This window comes from Aquarana catesbeiana, linkage group LG01, assembly GCF_042186555.1.
Source record: "Aquarana catesbeiana isolate 2022-GZ linkage group LG01, ASM4218655v1, whole genome shotgun sequence".
Lineage (NCBI taxonomy): Eukaryota > Metazoa > Chordata > Amphibia > Anura > Ranidae > Aquarana > Aquarana catesbeiana.
Window position 1 is genome coordinate 926,485,175 of NC_133324.1, and position 15,581 is coordinate 926,500,755.

The 15,581-nt window shown below is 44.4% G+C and overlaps 1 protein-coding gene across 1 annotated transcript in view; it reads left to right on the plus strand.

Moving 5' to 3' along the window:
• DDRGK1 (DDRGK domain containing 1) overlaps nucleotides 1-15,581 on the plus strand; it is a 130,858-nt gene that overhangs the window by 46,970 nt on the left and 68,307 nt on the right. The window contains exons 3-4 of the mRNA XM_073611035.1: nucleotides 467-591; nucleotides 4,672-4,773. Of these exons, the coding sequence (XP_073467136.1) occupies nucleotides 467-591; nucleotides 4,672-4,773 (227 nt within the window). The remainder of the gene's footprint in view (nucleotides 1-466; nucleotides 592-4,671; nucleotides 4,774-15,581) is intronic.

The following is a 15,581-nucleotide window of genomic DNA, read 5'->3' on the forward strand; positions in this document are numbered from 1 at the left end:
AGAATAAATTGCCTTTTTTAAACTTTACATATTAACTAAATTATACACCACACTTTTTTGTTAAGGTTATTAACCAATTAATCATTTAATCGAAACAATAATCGTCAAAATAATCGTTAGTTGCAGCCCTAGTTTTACTTTTTTAAATTTTTTTACAGCGCACTGGATGGCATTGCATGTCAGCGCACTCCAGTGCAATGCAGCGCACTGCTGTATAGAAACATGAATGAAGTTTTACTTTGTGCACTTCAAATTAAGTTTAAAAAAAAAAAGGGTTGGGGGGGTAAAAAAGAGTAAATTGTGCGATGTGCTGAAACTCGCATTACACCGCCCTTCACTACAGCGCACTGCTGGGAAATATAGACGCTGAAATGGAGAATTTAGCATGCAGGCAGTGTGAAGGAACTCTTACGATAACTGTGAAATTGGTATTTTATGTCTTTTTGTATTGATTCTTATTTTATAGCAATGGTGGCAGAGGAGGAGGAGGAGGAAGGTGATGATTCTCAGGAGATCCAGTCTACAGTAAAGATCGGAGCTAAGAAGCAGAGGAAGTTAGAAGAGAAGCAAGCGAGAAAAGCCCAGCGAGAGGTGAGAAGAGATCTGTGTGACCAGTAACAGGGGTATGGTAAATGATAAGTCCACCCAAAAGTGTAATTGAGATCTTGGTTGCCTATTAGAGCATCATGAATAAATAAATAAAAAAAAAGAAATAGCGTTTAGAGAGCATAAAAAGCAGTTAACACAAATTGATAAATACATACGAACAACAGTGCAGCACTGAATAAAATGAAAAAAAAATTGTATAAAATAAACAAACAGAAAGTGAGTCCAAAAGAATCATAAATCGTGACAGTGCACTTACCAAAGCAAATGGACTCCAACATGTATGAAAGAGCCTAAACACGCTTTTGTGTCTCCACAAGATCCTCATCCGAAATCAAATGTGCTTCCTCCACCCCAACAGATACCATATATTGGTTATAACTCCAGACTTGCATTACTCGGCAAAGCATAGAAAAGCCGAAAAGGCACCATAGTGTGCCAAGGTTATGAAAAAGGTAAACTGCTCACAAGAATAAAATGCATATGCGCCAAACAACATATAACCAGTCCTGGGTGTCAAGCGGGCTGCTTCGTAGTATCGATGTATGTGATGAGATAACAAGCGTTGACTCCCCTAACGAGTTTCGTCACATCTGACGTCAGTTTTTTTTCTTTTAGACTCGCTTTCTGTTTATTTTAAATATATATTTTGTTTATTTTATTCAGCACTGCACTTTTGTTTGTACATTAAGACATCATGCACACTGGAGTTTTAACCCAGGTGCATGAGACTCTGGTGTTTTAGGTATGGGTGGAAGGTACAGGTACACCATTTGGCCCCCCTGCCGGCAGCCTGTAAAATTTTAAGAGAGGCTGTTCCGGCTGAATAGTGCACCGAGCTGTACTAACGTTGTAGGCAGTATGCGCCCCGGGATGAACGTCCGAAGCACAGGCTCTTTGCATTCAGGGCATTTGCTCCTGGGCGCATACTGCTTGGCACACCATCCAGCCCTGTCCATCAGCCTCTCATAGGTTTTTAGGTCTCATGCCCACTGGACACTTTCACCTCCTCTCCTGGAAGCCTTTTCTCCTGGTAGCAACGTTTTGGCAGAAAAAACAAACCAAAAAAACACTTGATGCCTGTAAAGACATTTAGGCACGTGAAGCCTTTGGGGGTTAATTCAACTAATTGGCCAGAATAAGAACTTATTTTGGCCGTTAAATGAATGCTCAAGCACTAAACGCGCCTAGCGTTAACACGCGTTTAGACTTGTCAAGCTTTGTTTCTGCCAAAACGCTGCTGCTCCTGGATAATGGTTTTATTTTTATGCATTTAAATGCCCGGCTACTAAACTGCTCTAAACTTCTATGCGCGCATGAACACATGGGCTAACATGGAGGGGCATTTACAGGCTGAAAAAAACCCAGCAGTGAAAACATCCAGTGTGCATGAGGCCTTATAGGCTACCGGCAGTGGGGCTGGACGGTGAACCTGTGCCTTCCACCGGGACTTAAACACTGGAGTCTCATGCGTTGGCATTAAACACCCAGTGAACACTTACCATATATAACTAAATCTAAATTTTAACTAGTAATTGTGCATGTTTGATAGTTAAAAATAACATTGTAATAACCATTGTAAGCACCCCTACTCGATCATTTCTACTGGGCTCGGAAGGAGGCCCCTCTCCCGCTGGCGCCTCCACCTGGGGAGCAATCGGGGAGCCCGGTACTGCTGCCATTGGGTCCCGTTGAGTACTCAGAGGGGAAAAAGGTACCTGTTTTTGTCCCTTCGAGCTCTGCTCCTGAGTGGTCAATGAACAACCTCCACACAAGTCTAAGCTTCCAATAAATATTGGTCTTTGAATAGATGTACAAAGGAGCTAAGATTTCCTGGGTAATACATTATAAACATGGGCTGTTTGTATTTTTTTAGAAAGGTTAAAATAGTCATGCTAATAAATAGTACAAACAAATTATGACTCAAAAAAGCAAATAAACTCAATACATGAAATGATATATATCTCCTGTGTGATAAAAAATGCAACAGTGACACACACAACTCAAGAGCCTCTCGTAAAGGAAAAAGTGAATAAAAGTGACTTATGGAATATAGTCTCTCTAAAGATGGTAAATGTATCAAATTCTGCAATGATGCAACTGTGAAGAGAGATAAAGTATTCTCTAATGCCACGTACACACGATCGGGATTTTGGTCGGAAAAAGATACGATGGCTTTTCCGACGGGATTCCGCTCAAGCTTGCCTTGCATACACACGGTCACACAAAAGTTCGCTGAACTTTCCACCGTCAAGAACGAAGTGACGTACAACACTACGACAAGCCGAGAAAATGAAGTTTAATGCTTCTGATCTTGTGTCGAATTGTTTCCGAGCATGCATAGGAATTTTGCGCGTCGGAATTGCTACAGACGATCGCATTTTCGGATAGGAACTTTTTTCCGACCGAAAAAAAGAGAACCTTCTCTCAATCTTTTGCTGGCTGCAATTCGGCCAGCAAAAGTCCGATGGAGCATACATAGGGTCGCATTTTCCGACCAAAAGCTCTCATCGGTCTCTTGCTGGCGGAATTTCCGATCGTGTGTAAGCGACATAAGTTTCCAGCCACCACCAAGAGAAAAGGTAGAATCCCTTCGTGGTGAGAGGGGCAGAAAAAATGGATACAATTACTGGAAGATGTGGACCTTCTATTATAAAGAGGTCATATATATGCCAGCAGCTATAGCCCTCTGCAGGGTCTGAGGTGGGTCCTGGACTAAGATGTATGGATCAGCCACGGACGTCCTCCTCACTCACTGGCCACCATCCGCCCGCTTACTTCCAAAAAATGTCAATCTTACAAAATGAGCGTGAAGCAAGTAGAGAAGGGGGGCCCAGAAAGACGTCACGTATGGAGAAGCATTTCGGGCGGTGCTATGCGCTGGCACCCTCACGTGCCCCCAGGACCACAGGCGTTCGTTTTTACATTTTTATTGCTGGTGTTCTGCCGAGAAAGTTCCGCTATGCGGATAAGGACACCCCTCTACTGTGCAGGCGCTGCGCCTGCACAGTACGATCCGGTGGAAATAGCCGAAGATGAAGAGGGGAAAATCAGCTGTACACGGCGCCTGTAAGAGGGCCCCTCTCGGGCTCGCCACACTTCGGGCACGGCCTCGCTTCGCTCAGCTCTGTTTTATTCCCCCTCTAGGTCCACTTGGATGGTGGGGAAGGAACCTGGACCCAGGGCGCAGGCGCCGTGTACAGCTGATTGTAGATTTTGTGCTTCGGCTATCTCCGGCGGCTGATAGTAGTTCGTACTGCGCAGGGGGGGAACTTTCTCAGCAAGACACCGGCAAGTGCTTCTTAAGCTGTTATAGTACAAATTTATGGACAACTTCTTATAATTAAATGAGCAGTGTTTTTAAACGATAACGCACCATTGGAGCTTTTATTTTCTCTACTTGCTCCACACTTATTTTGGGAGATTGACGTTTTTTGGAAGTAAGCGGGCGGTTGGTGGCCAGTGAGTGAGGAGGACGTCTGTGGCTGATCCATACATCTTGGTCCAGGACCCACCTCAGACCCGGCAGAGGGCTATATCTGCTGGCGTATATGACCTCTTTATAATAGGAGGTCCACATCTTCTGGTAAGAGTATCCATTTTTTTTGCCCCTCGCACCATGGAGGGATTCTTCCTTTCCTCTTGGTGGCAGCTGGAAACTTCCAGAATTCTTCATCTCTCTTCACAGTTGCATCATTGCAGAATTTGATACATTTACCGTCTTTAGAGAGACTATATTCCATAAGTCACTTTTATTCACTTTTTCCTTTACAAGAGACTCTTGAGTTTGTGTCACTATTGCATTTTTTATCACACAGGAGATATATATCATTTCATGTATTGAGTTTATTTGCTTTTTTGATTCATAATTTGTTTGCACTATTTATTAGCGCGACTATTTTTACCTTTCTAAGTTTTGCACATGATTGTATCGCATGTTTGTGTCGCTGCTTTTTTACTTTCACTGGTTTTTTGTCACTCAATAATATCAATAGCGCAGTATATACACTTTGAATTATGTTTGTATTTTTGCTTTAGTAAAAGAATCTGTTTGGGTCTCTTTAGGCTGAGGAAGCTGAGCGTCAGGAGAAGAAGAAATTGGAGGTGAAGCGTGAAGAAGAGAGGAAGAAAGAGGAAGAACGGCTCAGGATGGAGGAAGAGAAGGAGGTGAATCTTTGTTTCTCTTATATATCTAATAATTTTTATTCCTTGCATCTCAGGGATGGACAATCCCAGTGTGGACTTCAAATACCGCGGATCCTGTGGGATGCATAAAATAAAAGCTTTAATCTTTTTAACGATCAGTTTAGACTTGTACAAAAATCTTGTTGTGGTTTGAAAAAACAAAAAAATCTTTATCTTTGCATATTTTATAATTTTATATGAACAAGGGGGCCACCATAATGTCTCCTTACACATGCAGACTCTGCTTACTGACTACTAGTGCTGCAGAGTGTTGGTGGTTTGCTGATCTTCTTACCTATTGTGTGAATCTAGCAGACAAGTGCTGTTTGCGTGAAAACCAGAATTCTCTGAGGTCTCTACTGACATAAGGCATCTACAATGGCAGCGGAGACCGTGTATCACATACTAGCAAAATATGTTAATCTTGCCTTAAGACGAAGCCCTTCCAGCACCAAGCTGTCACCGCTGCAGGCGCTCACAACTTCACCCTGTCTTCTTTTTCCGGGTTTCGCGGACTCGTGTGACTGGCTGGATCTGCGATTAAGTCACTCCCGTGACAGGCAGCCGCTGTTTACGGCACATTATTTGACCCCCTGCAGATTTTGTAAGTTTGCCCTCTTACAAAGAAATGAAGGGTCTATCATTTTTATCATAGGTTTACCATATATACTCGAGTATGAGCCGACCGAATATAAGCCCAGGCACCTAATTTTACCACGGCAAACGTACTGACTCGAGTATAAGCCTAGGGTGGGAAATGCAGCAGCTACTGTAAGTGGAAAGAGGGTCAACAGTGCCCATCTGCAGCCTCACTGTGCCATCTCCATGCCTCACTGGGCCATCTGCATGCCTCACTGTGCCATCTTCATGACTCACTGTGCCATCTCCACGCCTCACTGTGCCATCTCCACGCCTCACTGTGCCATCTCCATGCCTCACTGTGCCATCTGCATGCCTCACTGTGCCATCTTCATGACTCACTGTGCCATCTGCATGCCTCACTGTGCCATCTGCATGCCTCACTGTGCCATCTTCATGCCTCACTGTGCCATCTGCATGCCTCACTGTTCCGTCTCCATGCCCCACTGTGCCGTCTCCATGCCCCACTGTGCCGTCTCCATGCCCCACTGTGCCGTCTTCATGCCCCACTGTGCCGTCTTCATGCCTCACTGTGCCATCTGCATGCCTCACTGTGCCATCTTCATGACTCACTGTGCCATCTGCATGCCTCACTGTGCCATCTGCATGCCTCACTGTGCCATCTTCATGCCTCACTGTGCCATCTGCATGCCTCACTGTTCCATCTGAATGCCTCACTGTGCTATCTGAATGCCTCACTGTGCCATCTGCATGCCTCACTGTGCCATCTGCATGCCTCACTGTTCCGTCTCCATGCCCCACTGTGCCGTCTCCATGCCCCACTGTGCCGTCTCCATGCCCCACTGTGCCGTCTTCATGCCCCACTGTGCCATCTGCAGTCTCATGTACCTGATCTCCGATCTCCAGAACACTGGCGCTGTGACATGCAGTCTAGTCGACGACCGTCCAGTGTAACAAAGCCCCGCCTCCTCCTCGTCCGTGACGGAACACGGATTCAGTTTCCCAGCAGTGAGTCAGTGTTCCGCCTATCACGGATGAGGACGAGGAGAAGGCGGGGCTTTGTTAAACTGGATGGCCCCGACTAGACTGTCACAGCGCCGGGAGATCAGGCGCATGAGGCTGCAGATGGGCACAATGACTCGAATATAAGCTAAGGGGGCTTCTTCAACACAAAAAAATGTGCTGAAAAACTTAGCTTATACTCGAGTATATACAGTATTTTAAATGATAGAGACAGAATATCAACCAAAAATCCAGAAAAAAAAACACATGATACAAATGTTATAAATTGAGTTGCAGTTCAGTGAGTAAAATAAGTATTTGATCTCCAAGCAACCAACAATAATTCTGTCTCCCACAGACCGGCTACAGACTGTGCTCATGTGGTACACACTCATCCATGTCTTTATGGACCTTGCTTTGTGCACTGGTGCGCAGTCATGTTGGAACAGGAAGGAGCCATCCCAAAGTTGGGAGCATGATATTGTACAAATTGTCTTGGTATGCTGACACATTAAGCCCAGGTTCACACCAGTGTGATCAGACATTGCATGTGATTTGCACCCACACCTGCGGTGCCGATCACATGCGATGTCTGTGAGATGCGAGTTCAGCCATAGGTGAATGCATGGGTGTTCTCACCTATGCGATCCGATTCCTGTGCGAGGTCGCAGTTCGCACTGCGATCTGTAAACCGATCTGGGGGTGTCATTAACAATGTAATTACACTGCCTTCTGCGAACCGCTGCAGGTGTCAACTGCCTGCGGGAGAGGAGCGATGCGGAAACCGGCGCTGTAATTGCGCTGCTTCCTGCATCCCATCAGCGCGAACCTAGGCTCTGAGTTCCCTTCACTGGAACTAAGGGGCCAAGCCCAACCCCTGAAAAACAACCCCACACCATAATCCCCCCTCCACCAAAGGATTTGCACCAGTGCACAAAGCAAGGTCCATAAAGACATGGATGAGCGAGTTTGGGGTGGAGGAACATGACTGGCCTGCACAGAGTCCTGACCTTAACCTGATAGAACACCTTTGGGAAGAATTCGTGCAGAGACTGTGAGCCAGGCCTTCTCATCCAACATCAGTGCCTGACCTCACAAATGTGCTTCTGGAAGAATGGTCAAACATTCCCATAGACACACTCCTAAACCTTGTGGACGGCCTTCCAAGAAGAGCTGAAGCTGTTATAGCTGCAAAGGGTGGGCCAACTCAATATTGAACCCTACGGGCTAAGACTGGGATGTCATTAAAGTTCATGTGCGTGTAAAGGCAGGCGTCCCAATACTTTTGGTACTGTATGGTGTATTTTGCAAACCAATATGTGGCGGAAGCAATACAATTGCTTATTAAAGCGGGATCTTTACCTACCATTTTGTGATTTTTACCTACAGGTAAGCCTATAATAAGGCCTATAATAAGGGATACCTGTAGGTAAAATGAATATCTCCTAAACCTGTAGGGTTTAGGAGATATTCACCCTGCATGCAGCCAGTGACGTCAGCGGGGCATGCGCTCTGAAGGTCCGGCTTACCGTGCCGGAGCTTCTTGCCGGAACCAAGGGCTCTCGTGCGAATGTGCGGGCGTGACGTCATCGTGGCTCCGCCCACTCATAGCACTGGAGCCAGCGATCCCGGAAGAAAGGACGGGAGAAGATGTAAGCCCTCTCAGAGGTGACCGGGTGCCGCTGAGAGGGCTTCTTTCTAAGTTGAGTATTTCATTTAGTGCGAGTTTTTGATCCATACCAGCACATTATGCCTTTTGTCTTGCAGGTTTTTAAATTTTTTTTTCTTGGTTTACAAATGCTTTAAGGAATATTCCATGTGTATTTTATCATTTACTTTTTTTTTTTATTTAATTTTTTATCTATGTAATAAAGTACCTTTGTTTTTAATTTTTCTTACTTGTTTGGCATTTCTTATGAAAGCCCCATGGGCTTTTGTCTTTTTGTTATTGATAACATTCAGTATCCTGCACTTGATCTTAGCCAGAAGGCTGAATAGCAAAGCCAAAAACTGAAAATAAATGGATGTGTCCTTCTGGAGAGAAATGCAGATGAAGATACTATTGTCAGGGGGAGTACTTTGATCTCTATGAGCGGTATTAATACCTGGGAGTAATACATACTGTATTTATTGGCGTATAACACTCACTTTTTCACCCTGAAAATCGGGTACAAATAGTGTGTGTGTGTTATACGCCAATACTGCAATTTGGGCTGCCTAGGAGGGAACGAGGAGGGGGACGGGATGAGCGCCATCATATGACATACAGCGAGAAACTCCTGTTTACTCAGCGCCCTCCTTAATAGGAAGTCCCATCTCCTGGTCTGGCATTGGACCAGTGTTCTGTCTATGATAGAAGCCCGTCCAGGAGGCGGGACTTTGTATTAAAGAGGCCACCGAGTAAACAGGAGATTCTCGCTGTATGTAATCTGACGGCGCTCGTCCCGCCACCCTCCCTGTCCCCTCTGAGGCAGCAGAGATCTGAGGTGAGGCTGCAGATGGGCATTGATCAGGCTGCATTGATGGGCAATTGTGAGGCTGCAGATGGGCATTGATCAAGCTGCGTTGATGGCAATTGTGAGGCTGCAGATGGGCATTGATCAAGTTCCATTGATGGGCAATTGTGAGGCTGCAGATGGGCATTGATCAAGTTCCATTGATGGGCAATTGTGAGGCTGCAGATGGGCATTGATCAAGCTGCGTTGATGGCAATTGTGAGGCTGCAGATGGGCATTGATCAAGTTCCATTGATGGGCAATTGTGAGGCTGCAGATGGGCATTGATCAAGCTGCATTGATGGGCAATTGTGAGGCTGCAGATGGACATTGATCAAGCTGCGTTGATGGCAATTGTGAGGCTGCAGATGGACATTGATCAAGCTGCATTGATGGCAATTGTGAGGCTGCAGATGGGCATTGATCAAGCTGCATTGATGGGCAATTGTGAGGCTGCAGATGGGCATTGATCAAGCTGCATTGATGGGCAATTGTGAGGCTGCAGATGGACATTGATCAAGCTGCGTTGATGGCAATTGTGAGGCTGCAGATGGGCATTGATCAAGCTGCATTGATGGCAATTGTGAGGCTGCAGATGGGCATTGATCAAGCTGCGTTGATGGCAATTGTGAGGCTGCAGATGGGCATTGATCAAGCTGCATTGATGGCAATTGTGAGGCTGCAGATGGGCATTGATCAAGCTGCATTGATGGCAATTGTGAGGCTGCAGATGGGCATTGATCAAGCTGCATTGATGGGCAATTGTGAGGCTGCAGATGGCATTGATCTGGCTGCTGATGGCATTGATTAGGCTGCAGATGGGCAATGGTGAGGCTGCATTGATTGGCTCTGACCCCTATTTTGCTTCAAAGCTCTTTATTTAAAATTTTAGTTTTTTTCCTGAAACTTCCCTCCTAAAATGAAGGTACGTGGTACACGCCTGTGCGTGTTATATGCCGATAAATACGGGTAATAATTAATATGCTTGCACTCACCATGAGAAAATGTATCTGATGCCAGGTCCATTTTATCTAGAGGGTGGGTGTGCCCTGTACTCATTGTCCACGGTGATTGTTAGGTTTTGTAATGTGTTGCTGGTTGTATGTAGAAAGCGATCGGGTTTGGTGTGAAGGTGTCAGTGGCTGAAGGCAGGGTTAGGTTCACACTTTCTTCCTACTCTATTTGAAGAATCCAGCTGTACTACAGAGGAAAGGTTGTTGGAGGACTTATGAGTCACACCTATGTTAGATCTTCTATATGTGTAGGCTTTGCTCACCCATCGCTTAGTCCTCTCTTATAGAAACCCAGAATTGTTTAGGCAGTTAGATATTTTTAACATCTGTCACCAAGGCAGACTGGATGTGGGAGGATGAAGACAGCTGTAATTATAAGGGAAGAGTCAGTCTTTCACAGAAGCTTTTATTGCAAAGTTCTAGCTGGCGGGAAAAACAATCAACCTAATTATATCCCTTCTAGAGACTTTAAAGTGATATTAAACCCCAAACCAGAATAACAACAAAAATATCCAGAATAACACATTTTAATGAGTGAAATAAGTATTTGATCCCCTATCTATCAGCAAGATTTCTGGCTCCCAGCTGTCTTCTATACAGGTCAAAAGCTGAGATTAGAAGCACTCTCTTAAAGGGAGTGCTCATAATCTCAGCTTGTTACCTGTATAAAAGACACCTGTCCACAGAACCAATCAATCAATCAATCATATTCTAATCTCTCCACCATGGCCAAGACCAGGAATCTCCAAACTATGGCCCTCCAGCTGTTGAAGAACTACACATCCCATGAGGCATTGTAAAACTCTGACATTCACAGACATGACTAGGCATGATGGGAATTGTAGTTTCTCACAGACATGACTAGGCATGATGGGAATTGTTCCTGAACAACTGGAGGGCCATAGTATGGAGACCCATGACCAAGACCAAAGAGCTGTCCAAGGATGTCAGGGACAGGATTGTAGACCTACACAAGGCTGGAAAGGGTTACGAGACCATCGCCAAGCAGCTTAGTGAGAGGGTGACAACAGTTGGTGCGATTATTCGCAAATGGAAGAGACACAAAATAATTGTCGATCTCCCTCGGTCTGGGGATCCATGCAAGGTCTCACCTGGTGGAGTTTCAATGATCATGAGAACGGTTAGGAATCAGCCCAGAACTACACAGGAGAATCTTGTTAATGATCTCAGGGCAGCTGGGAACATAGTCACCAAGAAAACAATTGGTAACACACTACGCCGTGAAGGACTGAATTCCTGCAGCACCTGCAAGGTCCCCCTGCTCAAGAAAGTACAGGCCCGTCTGAAGTTTGCTAATGAACATCTGAATGATTCAGAGGAGAACTGAGTGAAAGTGTTGTGGTCAGATGAGACCAAAATTGAGCTCTTTGGCATCAACTCAACTCGTTGTGTTTGAAGGAGGAGGAATGCTGCCTATGACCCCAAGAACACCATCCCCACCTTCAAACGTGGAGGTGGAAACCTTATGCTGTGGGGGTGTTTTTCTGCTAAGGGGCAACTTCACCGCGTAGAAGAGACGATGGGCGCGGCCTTGTACCGTCAAATCTTGGGTGAGAACTTCCTTGCCTCAGCCAGGGCATTGAAAATGGGTCGTGGATGGGTATTCCAGCATGAGAATGATCCAAAACACACAACCAAGGCAACAAAGTAATGGCTTAAGAAGAAGCACATGAAGGTCCTGGAGTGGCCTAGCCAGTCTCCACACCTTAATCCCATAGAAAATATGTGGAAGGAGCTGAAGGTTTGAGTTACCAAACGTCAGCCTCGAAACTTTAATGACTTGGAGAGGATCTGCAAAGAGGAGTGGGACAAAATCCCTCCTGAGATGTGTGCAAACCTGGTGGCCAACTACAAGAAACGTCTGACCTCTGACTACCAACAAGGGTTTTACCACCAAGTACTAAGTCATGTTTTGCAAAGGGGTCAAATACTTATTTCACTCATTAAAATGCAAATCAATTTATAACTTTTTTTGAAATGTGTTTTTCTGGATATTTTTGTTATTCTGTCTCTCACTGTTAAATGAGAAGTATGGGTTTGGGGTTTTTCCTCCATTACACTTACCTAGGTGGGTGCAGCCTCAGTCCGAAGCTGCAACTGTCCCCCGCCGTCTCTTCACTGCTTGGCTGGACACTGATAGAAGTCACAAGACTGATATATACTGCTGATGAGAAAAGGTATTTAGCAGTTTATATTTACTAAAAATAATTGTATGTCCATGTTCTGTGTACTGTGGGAGACCAGATATAGTGAATGCAGAGTCCTGGGTTTAGTAACACTTTAAGACTTTAAAGTGATTCTAAAGGTTTATTTATTGTTAGTATTTGAAACATGTTACACTTACCTGCTCTTTGCAGTGGTTTTGCACAGAGCAGCCCAGAACTTCTACTTCACAGGTCCCCCATCGGTGCTCCTGGCTCCTCCCCCTTGACCAGTGCCCCCAATAGCAAGCTGCTTGCTATTGGTTCATTAGTGCGTGCTCGCTCCCAAGCCCTGCTCTATGTGTCCATAAGATGCATAGAGCTGTGGCTTGGCCCCGCCCCTCATGCTCTCCTCATTGGCTCACTGGCTGTGATTGACAGCAGTGGGAGCCAGTGGCTCCCACTGCTATCTCAGCCAATGAGAGGGAGTCCCCGGACAGCTGAGGCTTGCGTGCACATCTCTGGATCGAGATGGGGCTCAGGTAAGTATTAGGGAGATCACTGCTCTCTGTCATCGGGAGCAGTGATCACTGTCATGTGAGTTGAAGCCCATCCCCCCACAGTTAGAATCATTACCTAAGACACACTTAACCCCTTCATCACCCCCTCGTGGTTAACCCCCTCCCTGCCAGCACTGATCGCTTTATAAATGAAAATTGTCCCAAAATAGTGTCAAAATTGTCCGATGTGTCCGCCATAATGTCGCAGTCCCGATAAAAATCGCAGATCGCCGACATTACTACTAAAAAAAAATTAAAAATAAAAATGTCATAAAACTATCCCCTATTTTATAGACGCTATAACTTTTGCGCAAACCAATCAATATACGCTTATTGCGATTTTTTTTTTTTTTTTTTTTACCAAAAATATGTAGAAGAATACATATTGGCCTAAACTGAAGAAAAAAATAGTTTTTTTATATATTTTTGGCAGATATTTATTGTGGCAAAAAGTAAAAAATATTGCGTCTTTTTCAAAATTGTCGCTCTTTTTTTGTTTATAGCGCAAAAAATAAAAACCGCAGAGGTGATCAAATACCATTAAAAGAAAGCTCTATTAGTGGGGAACAAAGGACGCCAATGTTGTTTGGGTGCAACGTCGCACGACCGCGCAATTGTCAGTTAAAGCAACGCAGTGCGGAATCGCAAAAAGTGCTCTGGTTAGAAAGGGGGTAAAATCTTCCGGGGCTGAAGCGGTTAATGATTCATTCTAATCAAAGGAAACTTTGTGCCCAGCAACAAACTGACTGTAAAGTATAAAAAGAATTGTGTAGGTGGTGCAAAAAAAAACAAACAAACATTTCGATTCCTTTTTTAAATCATCCATATGTTTTTTTGTCTTTTATTATTCAATTATTAGCTGTTGAACGCAGAGCACACTAATGGAAAATGCCCAATAACTTCTGAAATCTAAAATAAACACACTTGTTTGTCAATCATACAGAGCTGATCTACGTATCAAAACGTTCACATATTTTGGGTCCAGAAATCCATAATAAATAAGAGAAAATAATTTAGTGGAAATATTTTTAAATAATATACATTTTTCACAAAATGTTATGCTTTAAACAAACTAAAACTAAATTCGTTTTGCGTGTTTTGTACATTTCTCTGCTAACTTAAAAAAAAAAAAAAAAAATATGCTCTGTATTTTTTGTAAACGAAATTTCAACTGAGGTGGCTACGTGTGCTTAAAAAAATCATTTTGCTGTGCAAAGTGGTTAAAAAGTTATTGCTTTTAATAAACCAGTGCATATCAAATCTTTAACATTTAATCAATAAAGGTTTTAGTTACTTAAAGTGTTTCTTTTTGGATGGAGCAGAGGAGAGGTTCGAACCCCTGCCAGATTTTTCATTGATGTTTGTTGGGGGGATTTGTCCTCTTTATTAGTCCTGGTGACCACAGTGACTGGAAAATCTATAGTTTTACATTTGTCACCCGAAGAAGCAGTGAAGGAAATTGTTTCATTGGGGACACTTGCCAGTGACAATGGTCTAAAATGGGAAGGTTTTTTTTTTTTTTTTTTTTTTTTTTTTTTTTATCCTATCCTTCTCTTCTCTATCCAAAATTGAAAAAAAATGTAAACAAATACTGTATATACTCGAGTATAAGCCGAGTTTTTCAGCACATTTGTTTGTGCTGAAAATGCCCCCCTCGGCTTATACTCAAGTCAAGCACTTTTCTGCAGCAGAGAATGACATTTTCCGAAACCGAATTTGGGGCTCGTATCTTGGGGCCACTTAGCGCTAGGAGCCCCAAATTTGGTGTGCAAACCCAGTGGAACTAGCACTACAACATATCCTAGCACCAAGTGACCCCGAGATACGGGGCCCCAAAGTCAGTGCGGAAAATGTCATTCTCTGCTGCAGAAAAGTGCTTGACATTTTCAAAACCAACTTTGGGGCCCTGTATCTCGGGGCCACTTGGTGCTAGGAACCCCAGCTATGTTGTAGTGCTAGTTCCACTGGGTTTGCACACTAAATTTGGAGTTCCTAGCACCAAGGGGCCCAGAGATACAGGGGCCCAAATTTGGTCAACTGTGTCCATCTGCAGCAATTTCATTTCGGGACCCTTTGGGTTCAGAGACCCAAATTTTGGCTGCAGCTAGGGGGCATCTAGGAACCCTTAACTACTGAGTTTGAAGTTTAGGGGACCTATGGCTGCAAATGGGCACAGTGAGGCTGCAAATGGGCACAGTGAGATTGCAAATGGGCATTGTTGACCCTCTTTTCCACTTACAGTAGCTGCGCATTTCTCACCCTTGTCTTATACTCGAGTCAATACGTTTTCCCAGTTTTTTGTGGTAAAATTAGGTGCCTCGGCTTATATTTGGGTCGGCTTATACTCGAGTATATACGGTACATAAATAAAAAAAAAGATTTAACTATGCATAAACTTTAATTATGAGCCATTCCCTTTTTTTTCAATGCAGAATGTATTTATTTTTGTCTCGTTATTTCTACTCCTGTACAGAGCCATAGCTTTGTAAAAAGAAAAAGATAGAACAAAGGTGGGGTAAGGGCGGTTCACACTGCTGCGGTGCGAATTTTGCGCGTATTTGATCCAATTGCGTTGTGAATTCTTCTTTTTTTTTTTTAGGAATTGTACTTACCTTGGTGGATGCAGCACTGAAAACCGAGCTATTGAACACCACCAATCGCTCGGCTCTGACAGCTCCGTGAGCAGAGAGCTGCTGACTGTCGGTCACAGCTCTCTGCTCATCTCCCTCCTCTCTCATTGGAACGCTGAGCTGTGGGGGGGGGCGGAGGGGCTCACTGAGAGGCTGAGACGGGTGTCAGTCCAGGCAACTGGCGGATCCCGACTTTATTGTCGGGATGAACTTGGACTGATTCCTGTGACGTCAGCAGAGAGCGGACTTTAGCCCACTCTCTGCTGAAAACAGGTCGCTGGAGTACAAAACGAATTGCTCTCCTGTGAGCCAAAGGAGAAGCCCAGCC